The sequence below is a fragment of the Oryctolagus cuniculus genome, chromosome 2 (genome assembly GCF_964237555.1).
Source record: "Oryctolagus cuniculus chromosome 2, mOryCun1.1, whole genome shotgun sequence".
In the NCBI taxonomy this organism is placed as follows: domain Eukaryota; kingdom Metazoa; phylum Chordata; class Mammalia; order Lagomorpha; family Leporidae; genus Oryctolagus; species Oryctolagus cuniculus.
Window position 1 is genome coordinate 178540954 of NC_091433.1, and position 19839 is coordinate 178560792.

General features: G+C 54.4%; 2 protein-coding genes across 2 annotated transcripts in view; both read right to left on the minus strand.

Annotated features, from left to right (window-relative positions):
• Window positions 1–1623: 1623 nt before the first annotated feature.
• MFSD2B (MFSD2 lysolipid transporter B, sphingolipid) lies at window positions 1624–10397 on the minus strand. Its single transcript, XM_070069524.1, has 14 exons — window positions 10164–10397; window positions 9418–9543; window positions 7968–8092; window positions 7382–7505; window positions 7055–7133; window positions 6831–6961; window positions 5084–5174; window positions 4842–4963; window positions 4365–4448; window positions 4069–4149; window positions 3781–3890; window positions 3442–3585; window positions 2843–3019; window positions 1624–2223 (listed from the first exon to the last, which is right to left on the minus strand). The coding sequence occupies exons 1-14, from the start codon at window positions 10395–10397 to the stop codon at window positions 2199–2201; spliced, it is 1653 nt and encodes a 550-aa protein (XP_069925625.1). The 3' UTR covers window positions 1624–2198.
• Window positions 10398–13675: 3278 nt separating this feature from the next.
• Window positions 13676–19839, minus strand: part of UBXN2A (UBX domain protein 2A) — a 55196-nt gene continuing 49032 nt past the window's right edge. The window contains exon 7 of the mRNA XM_008254795.4: window positions 13676–17699. Coding sequence (XP_008253017.1) covers window positions 17507–17699 — 193 coding nt within the window. The 3' untranslated portion in view covers window positions 13676–17506. The remainder of the gene's footprint in view (window positions 17700–19839) is intronic.

Below are 19839 nucleotides of genomic sequence, written 5' to 3' on the forward strand. Positions count from 1 at the left end.
TAGGAGTCTCTGTTAATGAATAAGGTTAGCCTTTCTTACTTTGTCTGTTTTTGTTTTGGTAACAAACTTACTCTGGCCCCATACAGTGTGTGGGAGAGGATGCCCTTTCCTGTTCGGGGAGTTTCCCTAAGGTAGGATTGATCCTTGACTGAATGATGGAACTTGTATAATCATTTGTATCTGGTGTTTTCTTTGTGGGAATATTTTTAAATATTTAATTCCTTTAATGCTTATGAGACTAAAAAAAAAAAAAAAGGCCAGCTTTTCCTTTTAAAGATTTTTTATTTATTTTGAGAGGTAGAGTTACAGACAGTGAGAGAGAGACAGAGAGAAAGGTCTTCCTTCTGTTGGTTTATTCCCCAAAGGGCTGCAATGGCCAGAGCTGCGCCGATCCAAAGCCAGGAGCCTCTTCCTGAACTCCCATGTGGGTGCAGGGGCCCAAGGACTGGGCCATCTTCTGCTGCTTTCCCAGGCCATAGCAGAGAGCTGGACTGGAGTGGAGCAGCCGGGACTTGAACCGGCACTCATATGGGATGCCAACGCCACAGGCGGGGGATTAACCTACTGCGCCACAGTGCCGGCCCCTCATCACACTTCTGACAGCAAATATGTGGGTTTTCTACACCAGAAAATTCTCCAGTTCTCCGTGAACACTAACCCGAGCATCCTCCAGTGTGACCCATGCCTGATACTGCCTGGAGTTACGCAGACCCTGCAGGCTAAGGGCCCAGTCCCAGGGGGCTGTCCCCAGGTCAGATGCCATACCGATGCCTGACATGGCGGTAAAGCAGGGGTTCCTGCAAACGCCCCCCGGTCAGTCCGAGGACTCGGAGCTCTGCTTCCACACAGCAGATGATGAACGTGGCGCAGGCTTCTGATCCTACCCGCACTGCCCAGGTTCCCAGTGCGTCCCGTAACAAGGCCTGGCAGCTTTCCCGGCCTTCTCTTGCCAGGGGCTTTCTCCACAGGGCCAGCGATGGCCCAGGGTAGACACTCTTCCCGCCTGTTTGCCAGAAGCATGCCTGTGTGTGTGTGTGGGAGTGGGTGTGTGTGTGGGGGGGGGGGGGTCCGTGTTCCCACCGGTGCTCAGCAGGAAGGGGCACAGAGCTTCCTGTCAGCTCCTTCCACAGTCCCGGGAGGCCAGGCCTGGGCTTTCCCTGGTGTCCTCTGACCTCAAGGTCAGCCATTCACGGCGGCGTCACGAGGGCGGGCGTTGAGGCATCACACAGCCCAGGTGAGACCCCTGGCTGGCGCAGTGTAGGGGGAGGCGGCGGGGAGGCGGGATGCTTGAAGCCCCGGGAACTCCTCCTGTCTGAGGCCGGGTGTGAGCCCTGGGCCATGAGCTCAGGGGAGCCGACCCCAGGGAGGGGTAGAGCTTGGGGCGTGGGGGCAAGCCTGCCTCTCCAGGCCCCCCGTTTTGGTGCCTGAACTTTTCCAGGCAGGCATTCCCGGGGGTTCTGCACTCCAGCTCAGGCCCCTGTGCACATGAGCCGGCGTGGCCTCAGCCTGGTGTCTCCTGCAGGAGCCTGGACAGGCCCAGGTTCAGTGACACGGGCATGCCCGTCTCCCTCCTGGATTCTCACCGCGGGGTCGCAGGGCCACAGTCACAGCTCACAGACTGACTAGACGATAAACCCTTTACTTTGTTTTTGAAAAAGTAAACCTCAGTAGCTCTCTCGTCCCCAAAGACATGGCCCCTGAACAACCTTCGAGAAAGTTCCAGAACAATATGCCTACACAAACAACTCTTCTGTACACGTGATGGAGCTTTGTGCTGACAGAAACAGTGGCAGCAACTTAGGGACAGAGAGGGAGCTTGAGAAACGCCTGTGGCGCCACCCACGCTCTCATGGCCACGGCTGCCCCAAGCGCGCCTGGGCGGGCTGGCGCTGTCCGTGTCTGCACCCCAGGCAAGTCCACGTGGCCCCACGGCCTGTTCCTGTCTGCACAGACTCTGGGGCCTCAGGGCAAACCGTCTGTGTCCCGCTGCTGGGGCCGGGCCAGGGGGCTTCCGTACTCTAGAACTGGTTGCTGTTGGCGGCGCAGGCAGAGCTGCGGCGGACCGGGGCACAGGTCTCTCTGAGGCCGTCTTCAGTGGAACCAGAGCTGCTAGGGCGGCGTCCTGCAGCCCAGTCAGCGCACCCCGGCTCGGCGAGGTGGATGCGGAAGGGCCGTGGAGCAGCACGCCGGCTCCCGCGTTAGGTGAGGCTGTAGCTGGTCCTCCTGCAGGAAGGGAAAGAAGCCAGGATGAGGGTGGGGTGGGCCGGAGCCTCACCTGCCCCCGAGCCCCCAGGGGAGCCTTAAGGAAGCTACAGCGGTGCTTCTGCAGGAGCCATGGAGCAGCTTGCTCATCGGGGCGGCTCAGTAGGCCTCCGCGGGACGCGTGTGCGAGTCTGGGGGTCTCTGAAGCCCTCGCGGGCCTTCTCTGAGCACCTGCTGGGCCTCAGGCTCGGTACCGGGCTTTCTGGATCCAGAAATGAATACAGCCCAGCCTCCAGGGTCCCCACAGGCTACTGGGAAAGGCAGGCGCAGTGGGGGAAGGACCAGGGCAGAGCAGGGCTCCTGCAGCCCCCAGGAGGGTGGACCCTGGCCGGTGACAGCCATCGCTCACCCTGCACCGAGACAGGACTGGGGGAAGTGGAGGGGCAGCTGCAGGAGCCCCGGGTGCGGGAGGTGCTGAAGGCTGGGCAGGTAGCTGAAGTGCCCAGAACAGGAGAGCAGGAAGGAGCCTGCCCATGGTCCCCCCTAGGCAGGCCCAGGGAGGAGAAAACATCCCGGGAGCAAAGGCAAGGCTCAGCCGAGTGCGGCCCGGGCCTGGGAGTCCGCGCCTGGGGGCACCCACCTCTGAAGGCTCAGCTGCCGCGAGGTGTCCTGGCTTGGCGCCTTGGGGGCGGGGCCGACCATGAGGATGCACAGGCCGATTAGGATCATGCAGGTGGGCACAGCTCCAATGAGGACCTTGAGGGTCACGACCACCTCCTCCGCCTGCTGGCAGGCTCCCGCCTGGTAGCCCGAGAACCTGGGGAAACGGCAGCCCCTCGTGCCAGCTCAGGTCCTGCCCCGCAGGGCTGCCTGGACAGGGCCCCCGACCCCACTCCCACTCTCCTGAGACCGCTTCTCCTGTGACCGCGGGGCCACAGCTTCGGAAAGGGGCCAGTCACGTGCACAGGGAAGTGGCCCCTGCCATCTCCACTCAGCGGAGCTTGCCCCCCGCCCACGGGTGCCCTTAGCCGGGTAGGAGGGGGATCTTCGGTGGCAGGACTCCCAGCCAGAAGGCTCCGAGGGCACCCTGCCCTGGACAAGAAGGGGGCACGCAGGAGGGAGCTGCACCCTGGCTGGCGCATGCCCGCTCCACTTCCTCCCTCGCCCGGGGTGGCTCTGAGCCACAGGGTGGACCCAGGGTGGACCCAGGGTGTGAGAGGCAGAGGGTCAGGGACTCACTCCAGACTGAGGGTGGAGATGCCCAGCGCGCCTGCGCCCGCAAGCTTGGTGAAGAAGACGTAGGAGGAGTAGAAGATGGTCTCCAAGCCCGGGCCGTGCTGGTGCTGCAGTTCAAAATCCTCCACCACGTCCGGCAGCATGGACCTGCAGAGGGCCCGGGGAGTCCCCCTTGAGGCCCCTGGGCAGCCAGCAGCTCCCAGGCCAGCACCGGCCACCGCGAGCCAGGCGGGATGCGTGCTACCCTCACCCCCACCGCTCCAGCCCCGGAGGTAGTACTGGCGGCCCCCATCTCCTGCACAGGCCTGGGATAGCAGACTGGCGGGGAGGGGCGGTGCCTACCATGGAAGCAGCAAGGACACGGCGATGCTCACGCCAGATACAAAGGCCACGACGTATGCCACGGGGGCTGTGGGCACAGCGGCCAGCAAGATCGCGAAAGGTACCATCACCTGGCGAGACAGCCACACCAGCTGGTCCCTCCCCCTGTGCCCCGGGCTCGCTCTTCCATCCACACATGCTCATGCTGTGCTGCTGACCTGGCCCCTGGCCCCGCGACACAGGGGACAGATGCTGTCCTGTCCGTCTCCAGTCACCTGCACCCCACCCCCTGCTTCCTGCCTCACTCACAAAGATTCCAAAGGCCGAGGTCCTCTTCCCAAACCGCTGGAGAACCCACTCCCACAGCGGGGTGCTCAGCACAGCCGAGACCTGAAAGCAAAGCAAAGGGTGCCTTCACCCAGAGCCCCGCCCGCCCCTGGCTTGAGCAGTGGCCGTGAGCATTACGAGCCTGGCCCCGATCCCACCCGCTGCTGGGATGCAGTGGCCCAATGCAGAGTCCAGAACGTTGGCCACCAGAACTCTGGCCGCATGCGTGTTGGGTCAAGGACCAAGTGCCCTGTCCTCTGCCAGCTCGGTCCCCTCACCAGGATGGTTAGCACGAGGCTCTGCACGTGGTGGTGTAGCCGGGAGGCGTGTGTGCAGAACAGCACCAGGTAGCTCTGCTCCACCTGTGGAGGGGCGGGGACAGGAAGTGGGCGTGTGCAGGGAACGGCAGAAACCACGGGCAAGGGTAGGGGCTCAAGCCTGGTGCTCTTTTGGGACCTTGAACTCAGATTATCACCATCATGCCATCACCGCCCCTGAGAAGGACATGTCCCCGACATTGTCGCCAACACTGTGTCCACCCTTGCCATTCGCACAGCTAAAGTCAGAGGGACTTTACTGAGCTTTGAGAGACAGGAGAGCAAACCGCTCCAGGCACCATCAGCTCCCGGCGCCTGGGCCCAGACCCCCTCGGCCCCACCGCCCCGGGTCTCCTCCCAGGGCCAGCCTCAGGCTGGACTCGGCTGTGGCGGGGCAGACTCCACCTGTGCAGGGTGGGCGCTGCTGGCCAGAGGTACCTGAACGGCGGCTGAGATGAACAGGAAGGAGACCACGAGCTTCAGGTAGGGTGGGTGCCGGGCAGTGAGGGCCAGCCCAGCCAGGAAGCTCAGGCCTTGGCCTGAGGCTGGGGCAGAGGAGGCTGCAACACAGGAAGGTGCCATCGAGGCCTGGCAGCATCCAAACAAAACCCGCCCCCCCCCCAGAGCAGCCCCACCCCCAGTCTCTGCTTCCCACATGCTCACTGCCCCCCACCCTGTACCTGGTCTCTCCTTCACCCCCAGACACAGCAAACTGCTGCACACGGGGTAAGTCAGAGCCACCGCGGCGGCTGCGATGCAGTAGAGACGTGTCTGCGGGACAGGGCAGAGCCGGAGTCGGGCTCATGTCTCCAGCCCTGGCTGTGCCCCCAGCCTTCCCTGTCCCTAGACCGGGGCAGGAGTGTCCCCGAGGGGAGCAGAGGGACTCCAGCCCAGGCAGGCTGGACACCTCCCAGCCTCCCCAGCAGGAGAGGGGACAGAAAGGACTTTGCACACACACCCCTTCCACTGCCCCGGGCATCGATGCCACCAGCGCTGTCCCCACCAGCCCGCCCCTGCTGCTGATGACCAGGTGAGCCCTGTGCATCCACAAGAAGGGACCCGGGGTCGGGAGATGGCTCCAGGGGCTCCAGGTCAGTGTCACTCAGTGACCCCGGCAGGTGCAGAAAACACTCCCTGTCCTGGAGAAAAGCTGCAGGTGCTGAAGCTGCCCCGAGGGACCGGTGGGGGCGACAGCAGTTCAGCAGAGGCTGCTCTGGGGAGTGGAGCGGGGCGGGGAGCGGGCCCAGGGCTCTCACAGGGGCAGGTCCCACACTGGTGCCCTGGGCCTTGTGCTCAGAAAGCGCTGTGCTTGGGTTTAATGCTCTGCCCCAGCTGTCGTGATGGTTTTACCTGGAATTTGAGTGACGTCGGATGGGAGGTGGGTATGAGCTGCCATGGGCTTCCAGCCTGGGCTCACCGGAGGTACTGCCTCCCAGGAGTGGGTTCTCAGCCTCCCGATCCCCCCTCTTCGGCACCCCAGCTCCTACCTGGCGTCCTCCCCCTCCTCAACCCCAGGCCACTGTCACCCTGCACCTCAGTGACCAGGTAACGTGGAGGTGCATGGAGTTGGGGGCCTGCGGTAGGGGGAGGGAGGGTTGGTTGGGGAAGGGCAATGCCTAGATTGGCAGTGCCATGGTGAACTGGAGGGTGCCTGGGCAGGAGCCCCTCGCCGTCCTGATCCGGGCACCTCGTGGGCACCTGGCAGGTCCCAGCGCTGGAGGCTGCGATGGCTCAGTTGTGGTGCGAGCAGTGGCGGGGGGAGAGGGACATCCCCATGCACACAGACCAGCTCTGAGCTGGCCCTGCAGAGGGTGGCGTCCGTGCTGTTCACGCATTACCCAAGCCCTGGATTCTGAAGCCTGAGCGTGGTCAGAATCCCCCGAGGGCTTGTTCCTATCCACTTGCTGGGCCCCAGGAGGTGTGGGGTGGGTGTGAAAACTGCCCCTCTGACAAGTTCCCCGGTGCCCTGCAGTGGGCTGGAGGGTGGGTAGGGGGGCAGTGGGATCCCCCAGGGTGCCGGAGGGTGGGTCCTGTGCTTACAGACCAGGAGGGTGGAGGCGATGGCTCACAGAGGCATCTACTTATGGCTGAAGAGGGGCCGTCTGCGGGCATAGGCGGGGCCTGCTCCCTGGCTTCCCCTTCTCATTTCTTTTCACACCGCGGGTGGGGGTCGCCTGGACAGGGCTGGGGGCTTCTCTGTCCTCTCCTGCGTCCTGCCTGAGGGCCTTCCCAACCTGGTCCCTTCCCTGGGGCATGGATAGATGTCCCCTCAGGGCAGCCCATCCCTGTGTACACAAGGGACCAGGACCTTGGGTGCTGAAGCTCTCGGCTAGAGGCTCAGGGAGGGAACAAAATTCGCCCAGAAGGACTACGAAGGGAGGGTGCCGGGCGCAGGGAGGAAGCAGCCCTGGGAGAAGGGTCACTCACCGCGTCGGGGGACAGGGCGGCCTGCCTGGGGAGTGCAGCATCCTCACACCCGTGGGGCCCGTGGGCGCCAGACACGATGAGCCCGTGGACGGTGGCTCCCATCAGCGTCCCCACCATCTCCATGGTTATCCCTGGAGACACAGCACTGTGCAAGGTGCCCAGGGCAGCTAGGCACGGGGCCCTGGGGCAGCACCCTCCTGTCCGCTCCCCACGGCTGCACTCACGGTAGGCAGTGACCGAGTCTCGCTCCCTGGGGCTGGGGGTCAGGAGCATGGTGAGTGCTGTGTATGGCACCTGGAAGAACTGGAGGCACTGGCGCAGCTCAGCATGGCCCCGTAACCCAGAGCGGCCAGCGGGAGCCCCGCTTCACCAAGCCAAGGGCCACCACCGCCCTGTTCCACCCCTGCTCCTCAGCCACACTGACACATCCCTACTGGTCACCCAAGGCTCAGGGCTGGGGCTCAAAGGCAGGAGGGGACATCGAGCCCAGAGCAGCGTCCCCAGAACTAGTGGTCGGTCCCCTGGCCCTGGGGGCGATGGGCGCCGCTTACCGTGGCCAAGGCCTGGAACAGGCAGTAGAAGGTGGTGTACCAGAGGCCTCGCAGGCTGGTGAAGGGGGGTAGGAACCAGAGGAAGAAGTAGGCCACGGCGATGAAGGGCGTGCAGCCCAGCACCCTGTGGGCACAGCAAGGTGGAGCACCCACCGCACCAGCACGCTCCCAGCCGGAACAACCCAGGCCCTTCTCTGCTACTTGAGAAGCGTGATTGGAGCGTGTGGTGGGAGCTATGGAGACGGAGGACTGGGGGGGTCACTCACTGCCAGCACTCTGCCGTGCCAGTCCTTGTTAAAAGGACACTGGAAGTCAAGTTGCACTTCCTCTGTGAGACCTTCCCTGGCCTCCAGCCCAGGCTGACCACACTCAGGGCTGCAGGCTTGGCCTGCTCCAGCCCTGTGGCATCTGGTGAGGGAGAGCTCCAAGGTCATCTCCCAACTGCCACGTGCCTCAGAGCAGTCCAGTCCCCGGTGCACCTGCCCTGCTGTCCAGTCCCATGCTCTCACCAGCAGTCTGCGCCGTACACAGTGAACTCAGCATCCAGGCACCTGGCCTGCACCCTAAGGACCATGGGGCCACTCACCAGGGCATGAGTCGTCCAGATCCTGTCCTCCTGCTTCTGTTGATGAAGAACCCAGCCACAGGATCAGCGGCTGCCCCAGACACCTTCCCTCCAAACAGGACAAGTGACACCTGGGCAGCAGGGATCTGAAATGGACAGGGGAGGGGAGACAAAGCCAAGGCGTGGCAGGGTCACAGGGAGTCCGGGCTGGCCCTCCCCTGAGCAGGGCGACCTGGGAATTCAGCGAGGGCTAGAGCCACAGGGGGAAAGACTGCGCAGCCTCCTCCCCAGGACTCCAATCCAGAAGGCTCTGGGGCATCTGCCCCGGAGAAAGGGGCGTGCGGGAGGGAGACGCACACCGGCGCATGCCCGTCCAAGATTCGAGGGCCCCTTCCTCATCAGGGGCTGGCTCTGAGCAACATGGTAGACCCAGGCTGACAGTCAGAGGCAGACGTTTTGTTTCACAATAGCAGTTTATTGATCTTCCTGAATACATAAATGGTGCACTCATTAGAAAAATACAGTACAGGAAACATATTAAGCGAAGCTCATCTGCACTGCCACCACCCTGAGACAACTGCTGACAGCATTTCATTGATCATCTCCCCGTGAATGGATGTGCATCTGAGCCCTGGAACCTTGTGTAAACGGACATCCCGGAGCACAGACAGCCCAGGGGGAAGCCATCGCTGCTCGTGCTCCGCCCTGGGGCATTCCCTCCTGGGGACGACCCGAGCACCTTGGTGTGTGTCCTGCCAGTGTTTTCCCGTGCTCTTACTGAAATCACACACAAATATGGAGGGTGTTTTTGCTGAAATGGGACTATTTTATACACTATTCTCTAAAACTAGCTTTTTTTATTATTATTATTTTATTTGGCAGGTAGAGTTATAGACAATGAGAGAGAAAGAGAGAAAGGTCTTCCTTCTGTTGGTTCACTCCCCAATTGGCTGCTATGGCTGGTGCTGCGCCGATCCGAAGCCAGGAGCCAGGTGCTTCCTCCTGGTCTCCCATTGAGGGTGCAGGACCCAAGCACTTGGGCCATCCTCCACTGCCTTCCCGGGCCACAGCAGAGAGCTGGACTGGAAGAGGAGCAACCGGGACTAGAACCGGCACTCATATGGGATACAGGCACCGCAGGCGGAGGATTAACCAAGTGAGCCACGGTGTTGGCCCCTAAAACTAGCTATTCTTATTGGCACTGCAGAAATGCTTCGGATCAACCAGGGCAGACCACTGGAACGGCAGTGCCACTGTCCAGTGTGTGGGTTCAGTGCAACTCGCTTATGCAGCTGCTTCTACATCGAGGGGCACTAACAGTGGTTCCCCATTGCCCTCTAAAGTCCGGCTGCAGACACCCCCGAGACGGCCCTCAGCAGCAGGTGGCCTGAGTGGCGCTGGGCACAGTGGGGCGGAAGGACCGACACCAGGGAAGACGTGAGCAGCGGGCACCGCGCTGCTGCCCCCTCACCTGGGCCACATCAAGCAGGAAGAGCTGCAGGTAAAAGGCAGTGGCACTGGAGGCCACCTGGTTCGGGACCCCACCGATGCCATAGCACATCTTCATACAGAAGGAGAGGCGGCTGTCTCTGCTGGCCTGGGGAGACACAGGAACTCAGTCCCCACGAGCACAGACAGAACATGGCTTCCCACCCCCTCCCAGGTCCCAGCGATGCCGGGAGGACTCGGCCAGCAACCTCTTTCACTCTGCCCTCAAATCACCCTAAAGGGACGCGAGACAAATAGAAAAAGAAAAAACACAACTTTTTTCTCTCTTTTCCTGGAGAGACTGCTTATAGCCCATCACAGATACAAAGCAATGTTTCCAGCCCCAGCGTATGAGCATGCAAGCCCTGAACAGGCAGCGAACTGCAGAGTCCAGGACGTAGCTGACTGCTCAGCTCCACCTGGAAGTGGGTCCTGATTTCCAGCCCGTGTCTAAACCAGCTCCCAGTGCTGTCCCCACTGCATGCGATGGCCGGTCAGTGGCTCAGCTGCAAACCTGGAGTCATCCTGGATTCCTCTTTTCCAATTGCCCTGTCACTGGGAGCCTCTTGAGTGCTGCGGCATCTGCTCGTTTGCTACAATCCACTCTGCCCAGTGCCAGCGCCATGTCTGCTCTCTGCTTAAACCCTGCAGCTGCTTGTCAGTTTGGGGAACACCCCAAGTCCTGGGCAGCTCTGGAGGAGCCCACCCACTCAACCTCTGCTGGCTCACCCACCTCACGCCCAGTAGCTCCCCTTCCGCCATGGTGGCTGCCTCCCTGTCCTTGAACGTGACCGAGGTCTGTTGCTGCCTCAGGGCCTTGACACTGCCCATTCCTTCTGTACGGAAGGCTCTTCCGTCTTCCACGAGCTGACCCTCGAGGGAGGCCTTCCCAGCCTGCCACAGCCTCTCTGCCTGCCGTAGTCTCAGCTGTGCGCCTCTCCTATAGCACGCAGGGGAGAGCATGAAGGGTAACTGCAGCACCGGGAGCAAGGCTCAGTGTACGGGAGGTGCTCAGGACAGACAGGTTGGAGCAGTAGATGGCCACGAAGGCACCGTGTAACGTGCTGTGTCTTCAACGATCTGGGGCCCCTTTTTACTCACCCTCTGCTTGGGGAGGGAGCGGGGCTGAGGACTGTGGCTGCACCCACTTCCTATCGTGCAGGGCACCACAGCAGGCTCTCGTGAAGAGACGGCCCAGATACGGCTTTATCTCAGCCTCCGCACACGCTCCCTACCCAAAGGGGAAAACCACACTCGGGCCGGGATGTGTCCTCCTTTCCGGAGTGTTCCTAGTTCAACTTCAGAAAACCTAAGAACAGGCAGAATCCTCCCCGAACGGGGGCTCTTATTTCCCCCTAACTGGGCCAACAAGTTTTGAGGGCACCCAGAAGAAATTCCAGCACAAATGCAATGCAGTTCCACCTCCTGAAGTCCCAAGCCCGGCACAGCAGCCTGCATCTGAGTTTTCCAGCCAGACAGCTGCCATCTGTGGCTGCGTGACCGGGCAGGGTCCTCAGCAGAGGTGGGAGACTTAGGCGCTGGCACCTCCCTGCTTGTGTTGGTTTTTCCTCTGCCGCAAATTTCACCCCCATTTTCTAAATTCCCCCCGGGGGAAAGAAGTCCCCAGAGGGGTCTCCTCCTTCCTCCTCCCACTGTTTCTTGGGGAGCGCTGTCCTTTGCCCGGAGGTGCCTGACTTCCTGCCCGGAAACAAGGTGGGAGGTTGAGGTGCCCGTGGTCAAGTGGCCCGTGAAGCCACAGAATGCCTTGACCATGGCGCTGTGCAGGGATGTGGCACTCAGCAGAGGTTCCCAAGGCCCCTGCACTGGTGCCTCCCCTTGGCAGCACGTGCCCCGCAGGCTCCACACAGGGCACCTGGGGGCTCCCACCTACCCTCCCCCCCACCTTTGGGCTGACTGCCCCAGGAGAGTTGGTGCCTGTGCCCACAGCGGCAGCCTGGAGGCAGGGGGAGGGAAGCGGCCCCCTGGGCTGAGGCCTCCGGGCAGAAAGAGCCCTAGCCTGGGAAACCTGACAAGTGGGAGAAATCCCAGCAGTTGCATCACTTGTCTAGACCTTGGTTTCCCATTCTGTTCTCCTAGGGCACTCCAATTCCTCAGCCTCCTGCTCTCAGCCGGCACACTTGGCCAGCAGTCAGAGAGCCAGGCACCCCCACCCCGCCCCCAGCTGGGCTGCAAGAGGGATGGCCATGCGGGCCCCTCTCCCAGCCCAGCACCCCCCCCCCCCCCCCCCCCGCCCCGGCCTGACTCAGCCCGCTCCCCGCTCACCCCGACTTGCGCTCACCGAGCCTGGCTCCGGCTGGAGCGGCGGCGCCTCCACGGCCGGGGCAGGTCCAGGGGACACCGCCATCGCACGCAGCAGCTCCGACTGGAGGCGGCCCCCGGCGCTATCGCACGGAGGGGCGGCTCCCGGGCCACGTGGGCGCGGCAGGCTGGGGCGCTGGGGTCCGCACGCGTTCTGCCCGCAGTCGCCCCCTGCGTGCGCGAACCAAGAAAGTGCACGGGTTCCTCTCTCCGAGGGGAAACAGCTGGAAACCAGAATTTGCTGGGGAGAAAGGCTCGCAAGTCCCTTGGAATTTTTCTTGGGGTCGTGTGGGTGGGGCCCTGAGGGAGGGGCTGCTCTACCCTCCCCCTAGATCCCCACGGGTGAAAGCGGGCAAATAACATCAGCTTGTTCAGACCAGGATTATGGCTAAACCTGATGCCCGGGACCTGAGCCATACACCCGAAACTAAGCTGCGGCCAGAGGGAAATGCAATAGCCCAGAAATTCCTTAAAGGGGAAAACGCCGCACCTCACAACAAGGAATTGAAGTACTGCATATGTGAACATAACAGGCCAAGACTATAAAACTTTCCGAACAGGAGCAAGTCCTCAAAAAATGGGCTAAACCACCGTTTCTTCCACAACCAGAGATACAAGCTAGACCGCATCAAAACTTCACCTGTGTGCAACGCCACCCACAGAATGGCGGAAACCATTTCCAAAGTAAAAGGGATTTGTACTGGGATAACAAACTCAATAGAAAGGCAATCCAATTTTTAAATGGGCCAAGGATTTGAACAGATCCTTCTCTAGAGAGACACAAAAGGACAACAAGCACGTCAAAAACAGCTCAGTCGTTAGATAACTACAATGAGGTACCACTTCCCATCGATGCAGGCCCCATCAGGAATTCCACTCCTCAGCCTGTACCTCCAAGAAATGGAAATATGTTCCCATAGCAACTTGAAAATGCTGATTAGCAGCATTACTGAACATAGTATACAGCAGCCAAAACCATGGAAACCCAAATGTCCATGTGGGCAGGTAAAAGGTGTGCTGTGTGCATTCCCTGGACAATTACCGGGCAACAAAAAGGAAGAAGACAGACAGCAGGCAAAGAAGCCAGTCACAAGACTGCACATCTGTAATGTGCCTAGAAACAGCAACTCGAGACAGTGTAGACCTGTGGCTGCCCAGGGATGGGGACAGCGAGGGGCTGCTCCTGAGTATGGGGCTTTTAGAGGACATGGAAAGTGGTTACAATCAGATGGTGGAGAATTGAACTGTACACTTCCAGTGGGTGAGCTGTATGGTATGTGAATTACATCACAATAAAACTGTTTAACTACAACAGGTTAGGAGTGTGCCTCTTCCCATTGGTTGGATGCAAACACAACAGCTGGTGCTGGTGCAGCTGTTTTGAGACCTCCAGTCAACAGAGGATGAGGTGGGCAAAACTGCTTCCCTTTGTACTTCTGCATGGGAAACATAAAAATGTGGTTTGTAATCAGCCATTATTCTGGATTTTCAGCCACAGCTCAATCTGACACTAAGGGATACAATGCCCAGAGCAGAGCGGGCCCTTCCCTGTTCCACACCTCAGTTCCTCAACAGGCACCCCGTTTCCCTGATTCCAGTGGAAGGACTGGATCACGCATGTGGCGAATGAATATTTAATTCCTTTGAAATAAAACAAACTGAAGTTTCTTTGGACACTGCATCCTTAAGTAGCTCACGCTGCGTGCACTTTCATCAGATCTGGAAACACTTTGTCCCCTGTGCTCGTACTCTGTCGTATCACAATCTTCATTTTGAAAAGGAGGAGGTAAAAAAATTCATTTTTCATAGAAATATTAAAATAAGGGCACTTCCCCACAATAGCTATTATTCTACTTAAAGTGGTAGTATGTTCTTCAGGCAATTCCTAATAAAAGAAATACATCATATTTCAAATAGCAGGATTAAATTAACCAACACAGTTGCCTTTTAATGAAAACAAAACCAACGATCAGTGCGCTGAGAAACAACTGAAAGGATACACACCAAAACATGGGCTGAGTCGTCCTTGTCGGAAATGCCTGGGCCCACAGTGTTTTAAATCTGGGATTTTTTTTTTTTTTTTTTTTTTTAGCTTTTGGTGATTGAACAATGAGAAATCTAAGCATGAGAATCATGTATGTTCCAGATATACCTTACACATACAGCCTGAAAGTAACTTTATGCAGTATTTTTCGCACACGTGCACTCTCATCGTGGCCCAGTCACATGAGGTCGCGTGCGGCGCGATGCTGGTGCGCAGCGACGTCTGTGCTTCCCCCGGGACGCCCAGCCTGCAGTGACTGCCTCTGAACCGCTCCGTGAGAGGTGACTTAAAGAGCGTGTTAGCATATCTGCATTTAATCATTGTTGATATGAATTATTTGTGTCCAAAATAATACATTAATACATTTAAAACAAAAGACAAAAAGGCAAATATTAACATGCTGAATAAGCCACTTTTGTTTAAGGATTTAGAGTGGTGAGCAGTTTCTCACTTAATGGTTTGTATCAAGGCAAAGAACAAAGGAGTAAAACTCACCTAAAGACTCTTCACACTACTTCAAAACACAAAGAACATTATGGAGTTGCTATTAAAAATATCTTATCTTTTATATTTCTTGGTGTTAAATTAAAGTCATACTGGCTAACACAAAGGCACCAAATAAATGTTGACTTTCCAATTGAATGACTTTGCCAGAAAGAAGTGAGAGATGCATTCACATGTAATGACTTTCTAACAAGCATAAATGATTTCACAGACCTCTTAAATGGACAGTATTTCATCCTGAGGGGAACAGCTCTTAAACCATTAGCTAAAGACTTCAAAATACTTTAAGGCACTGAAATAAATGAAAACATTATCGACACACTGAAAACGTCAGGACAAGACTCTGAATGAGAGATGTAGAGTAAGACTGCTTTTTAACCTTGATAATACACGGCAATTTAGCCACTAAACCAGAAATTGTAAAATCAAAGAGTGGGTCTCTATATATCAGCTCTAGCAAACACTCTGAAAGAACTGATGATGATTTTGAAACAACCGTTTGGTCAAAAACCATCTTCCCCACCTAAGACATTTGCTTACTTTCCTTGGCAAATTCAGTTTACATTTTTCAAAGTGAATCTGTTGTGAGTATGCTACACATTTAATTTACAACTTGGAAACTTTCAAGTGGAAAGCGTTATCACATGATTATTACTTTAGAAAACCTTGGAGATTATGATTCATATTAATGAAAAGTTTTCACAGTTTAAAAGAAATGAAGGTTTATTGCTAAGATGCATCTTTCTCTGTAGGAATCTCTCACTGGGCATATTTCCAGGTCCACACGAGAGCACCTCCCACGTGTCTTTGTAAATAATCACAAGCCGGAGGCTCTCCCAAAGGTACACAAGACACAGTCTCAGTGAGAGGCCCCCACAAAAACAAATGAGGACTCCTGTACTGATTAGAACTATGCAGATGAAAATGTCTCATAAAAGACGGAATGAAACACTTTCTTACAGATCCTGAACATATATCAGCAATCATATTTCCTAGGTCTGGAAGTTCACTGATTTCCACCATCCTCTCCTATTTTACAGAACGTCATCATTTTTGTTTCGCCACTGAGAGGGCAGTAGCATTGCTGTGTAAACAGTACCGACAGTAAATACTTCCTTTCGGTTATGTACCTGTCCCTTCCTGAGGGCGACAGAGGACAGGAAAGGGCCTTCCTTCGTCCTCCCCCTTTCTCTAAGAAGACCCCTCTGCCACACGCACAGCTGGCAGTTGGGAAAGGAAGCATTCTTAAAACAGTGCAAAAGAAGATATAAGCCAGTTCGCCTAGTCATGAATATATTCCCTTTTGTTATTCCTGAGTCTTTGCTAAAAACCTCATTCAAGTGTTCCAGCTTTGTCTCGTTTATGCTACAGGACATAAACACAGGTTATGCCACGTTTAGTGTCTAAAAGCACACTGGGGGACAAGGATAAAACCTAAGAGGTCCAACAAACAGGATTTAGTTTCTGGCCCAAGCAGCTCAGCACAGGATTTCCTGAAGAGTGGTTCCTGCACCACACACCTCACTCAGGATCACAAGTGCGGAGACCTGGGACCTACCCCAGGACAGGGCTGGCTGGAAGTAGGAAGAGCTAAGGCTTGAGAAGCACTGTGAACCACTGGGAACTATCCCAGGGACAGGGCTAGGTGGGAAGTGCTGTGAACCACTGGGCTTTGGGGCTGATCCTCAACGTGTGGGCAAGGGATCCTGGGGGTTCCTGAGAACCACTCAAGATTACTTTCATAATAATACTAAGGCATCATTTCCCTCTGTTTTAGTCACTCATGAGTGTACAGTGTTTTTTAGAGGCTATATGACGTGTGATCCCAACAGATTGAATGTAGAAGCAGACATACAAATCTTTTTTATGTCAAACAGAAAAGATATTTGCAAAAATGGACTGCCACTTTACTAATTATTTTTCTTTTGCAGGTTATTTTAAAATAGATATTTTATACTTTTGTTTAATTATATATATATATATATATATATATATATATATATATTTGAACACACATAAATAAAAGGTTTTGAGACCAAAAATTTTGAGAACTGTGGCTTTTAGCACTCATTTAGTTGATGCAGGCTACTTAGTTCATTGGCACACTCAATGTACACTTCATTAAATTTAAATTTGAATTAACAGATAATTTGCACAAAAGCTTTTTAGACTTATTTTCAGGCAAGGGGATTTAATCTTGAAGGTGAAATAAAGTCTTACTGGCTTTAGTTAAAAAAATCTAAGATACAAAGCATGTTTTCCTTGGTGACATCAGAACATAATAAACAATCCTTTAATGTATACACAGATTGGCTGGGATGTATGAAATAGAAAACCACACTCTATGTGGCACATTTTAAAAATACTCATTAATTAGTAATGTGACCATATAGGCATTAGATTCTGAATGCTGGTGAATGAATGACTAATCCCAAATTTTCGATAAAAATAAATCCCTAATTTTTGACAGAAAAGAAAATAGGGGATGAAGTAGGGTTTCTGGAGGGAAAACTTTAAAAAACAAGTTTTAGGAAAATGTAGAAATTTTAGTAAGCAGATTAGTACTGACATTATACTAAGCTATACAATTTTCTCCTTAAATGAAAATATATCTTAGATACTGCTGCCAAATTAGTATGTGAGTATATCCTGCCATTACAGAATGAAAACTGAGAACACTTTGATGATGTGTAGGCACAGGTGTGGTAGAAAGCAGGTCCTTTCAGTCTTGATTATATCTAAGTTATGAAATAATTACCCTGATGCTTTCAGCCTGACCTACATAATTTTTTTTTACATATTGCCATTTAAAAACTCTGAAACAGCTAACATTTAAATAAATCCCTGCTATTTGGGAGTGATGTTTAAATGACATGCTGTGAGCCTATCTGCTAATTTATACTGTCTTAAGATTCTAACTAATACAGCTATTTAATATATCTTATGTTGATGAATTGGTATTAGAAAATACATGTATTTTTCTTTCTGAGTAGCCTCCGGGAAAATACACTGAATCTAGTTTCCAGTCATATGTTACTTTCCTAACTTGCACTTATTTAAACATCTTCTCATTAAGAGAGTCAAACAGTGCTCAACCCAAAAGTCCAGCAAATCTGACTTTTCTTTTTCTCCACTTTGGTTTGCATGCCCACTTACAACCATCGTTTCTCTGAAAATTTTCCACTCAGTCTATCAAAATCCAACACTATGGAAGTTCTCTAAAGGGTTCCACAGTTTTTTGGAGTCTTTGAATAATGACAGCATTCTGCAGATCTGCTTCTTCCAGTGTAAGCGTTTCATCGAGTGATCTGAGGAAGGGAAGAGCTGTTGCCAGGGAAAAAGGAGGACTTCTCTGAGATCCTTGGTATTTCTCGATGAAGTCTTTGATGTGGCTTACCCTGCAAAACAGCACAGACTATTCATGTAATTTTGTGGGAATGTGAATTAATTAATTAAAGGTATTAACAACCTGTGAAGGTATCAGGATATGTTAACACATAGAATAATCAAATTACGACATAACTGATCTTCGGGCCATCTTTTTAAAGGTTGGTACCTAGACACTTGATGAGTGTGGAATTAATCAATCATGAGGGGCTACGTTGAAGCTCTCTCATCTTTTACATTCACTGAAATATCTGCATATAAAACTATTATGAGCCGGTGCTGCGGCTCACTAGACTAATCCTCTGCCTTGCGGCGCCGGCACACCGGGTTCTAGTCCCGATCGGGGCGCCGGATTCTGTCCCGGTTGCCCCTCTTCCAGGCCAGCTCTCTGCTGTAGCCCGGGAGTACAGTGGAGGATGGCCCAAGTGCTTGGGCCCTGCACCCCATGGGAGACCAGGAGAAGCACCTGGCTCCTGCCATCGGATCAGCGCGGTGCGCTGGCCGCAGCTCGCCAGCCGCGGCGGCCATTGGAGGGTGAACCAACGGCAAAAGGAAGACCTTTCTCTCTCTCTCTCTCTCACTGTCCACTCTGCCTGTCAAAAAATAAAAATAAATAAATTAAAAAAAAAAAACTATTATGAAGCCTGGGTCTGCTTAAAGATGGCTCAGCAGGAACTGAGTGATGACCAATCATGACACATTCTCTTTGCTTTCATATGAAGGGACTTCCAAAAGTGTGAAAAACGGAATACAAATATCAAAGTCCATGCACATAAGAGATCTGCAAGAAGTTCATGAAAAATGCTATTTTGAAAAAAATATGCATGGATTTTTACTCTTTGCACCTAAATAAGTTTATTTCTTAATTCTATTTTTTTTTTTTTTTTTTTGACAGGCAGAGTGGACAGTGAGAGAGAGACAGAGAAAGGTCTTCCTTTGCCGTTGGTTCACCCTCCAATGGCCGCCGCTGCAGCCGGCGCACCGCGCTGATCCGATGGCAGGAGCCAGGAGCCAGGTGCTTTTCCTGGTCTCCCATGGGGTGCAGGGCCCAAGCACCTGGGCCATCCTCCACTGCACTCCCTGGCCACAGCAGAGAGCTGGCCTGGAAGAGGGGCAACCGGGACAGAATCTGGCGCCCCGACCGGGACTAGAACCCGGTGTGCCGGCGCCGCAAGGTGGAGGATTAGCCTATTGAGCCACGGCGCCGGCCCTCTTAATTCTATTTTCTACAAACATTTTTAAGTACCACTGCATATATCTGAGATCTTCTATAGCAGAAAGTTTCTGTATCTACATAGCTACCTCTGTTTGGAACAGAAATGGTCCAATCTGGGCCGGCACTGTGGCGCAGTGTGGTGCTGGCATCCTATATGGGTACCGTTTCTAATCCTGGCTGCTACTATTCTGATCCAGCTCTCTGCTATGCCCTGGGAAAGCAGTGGAAGATGGCCCAAGTTTCTGCACCCGTGTGGGAAATCCAGAAGAAGCTCCTTGCTCATGATTTCGGATTGGCTCAGCTTCAGCCATTGCAGCCATTTGGGGAGTCAACCCATGGATGACTCCTTCCTCTGTGTCTCTCCCTCTCACTGTAACTCTACCTCTCAAAAAAATTAAATCTTAAAAAAAGAAAAGAAAGGCCAGCGCCGCGGCTCAATAGGCTAATCCTCCGCCTGCAGCGCTGGCACCCTGGGTTCTAATCCCGGTCGGGGCGCAGGATTCTGTCCCAGTTGTTCCTCTTCCAGTCCAGCTCTCTGTTGTGGCCCGGGAAGGCAGTGGAGGATGGTCAAAGTCCTTGGACCCTGCACCCGCAAGGGAGACCAGGAGAAGCACTTGGCTCCAGGAAGACCTTTCTCTCTGTCTCTCTCTCTGTCCACTCTGCCTATCAAAATAAATAAATAAATAAATAAATAAATAAAAAGAAAGAAAGAAAGAAAGAAAGACAGACAGAAAAGAAAAGAAAAGAAAAGGAAAAAGAAAAGAAAAGAAAAGAAAAAAAAAGAAAAAGAAAAAGAAATGATCCAAAGCATGATCGGGGAATGGCGTTGTGGTGTAGTGGGTAAAGCTGCCACCTGTAATGCTGGCATCCCATATGGGCGCAGGTTGAAGTCCTGGCTGTTCCACTATTGATCCAGCTCCCTGCTAATGGCATGG

What these genes read in the sequence shown, in the direction of transcription:
- MFSD2B (XM_070069524.1), bottom strand. Translation starts at nt 10,397, where the DNA reads ATGCTCTCCCCTGCGTGCTATAGGAGAGGCGCACAGCTGAGACTACGG. An exon ending in AGACTCGGTCACTGCCTACC is followed by an intron (nt 6,962 to 7,054) that starts GTGAGTGCAGCC and finishes CTGTGTCTCCAG; the next exon opens with GGATAACCATGGAGATGGTG. An exon ending in GTGTCCTTGCTGCTTCCATG is followed by an intron (nt 3,586 to 3,780) that starts GTAGGCACCGCC and finishes GGCCCTCTGCAG; the next exon opens with GTCCATGCTGCCGGACGTGG.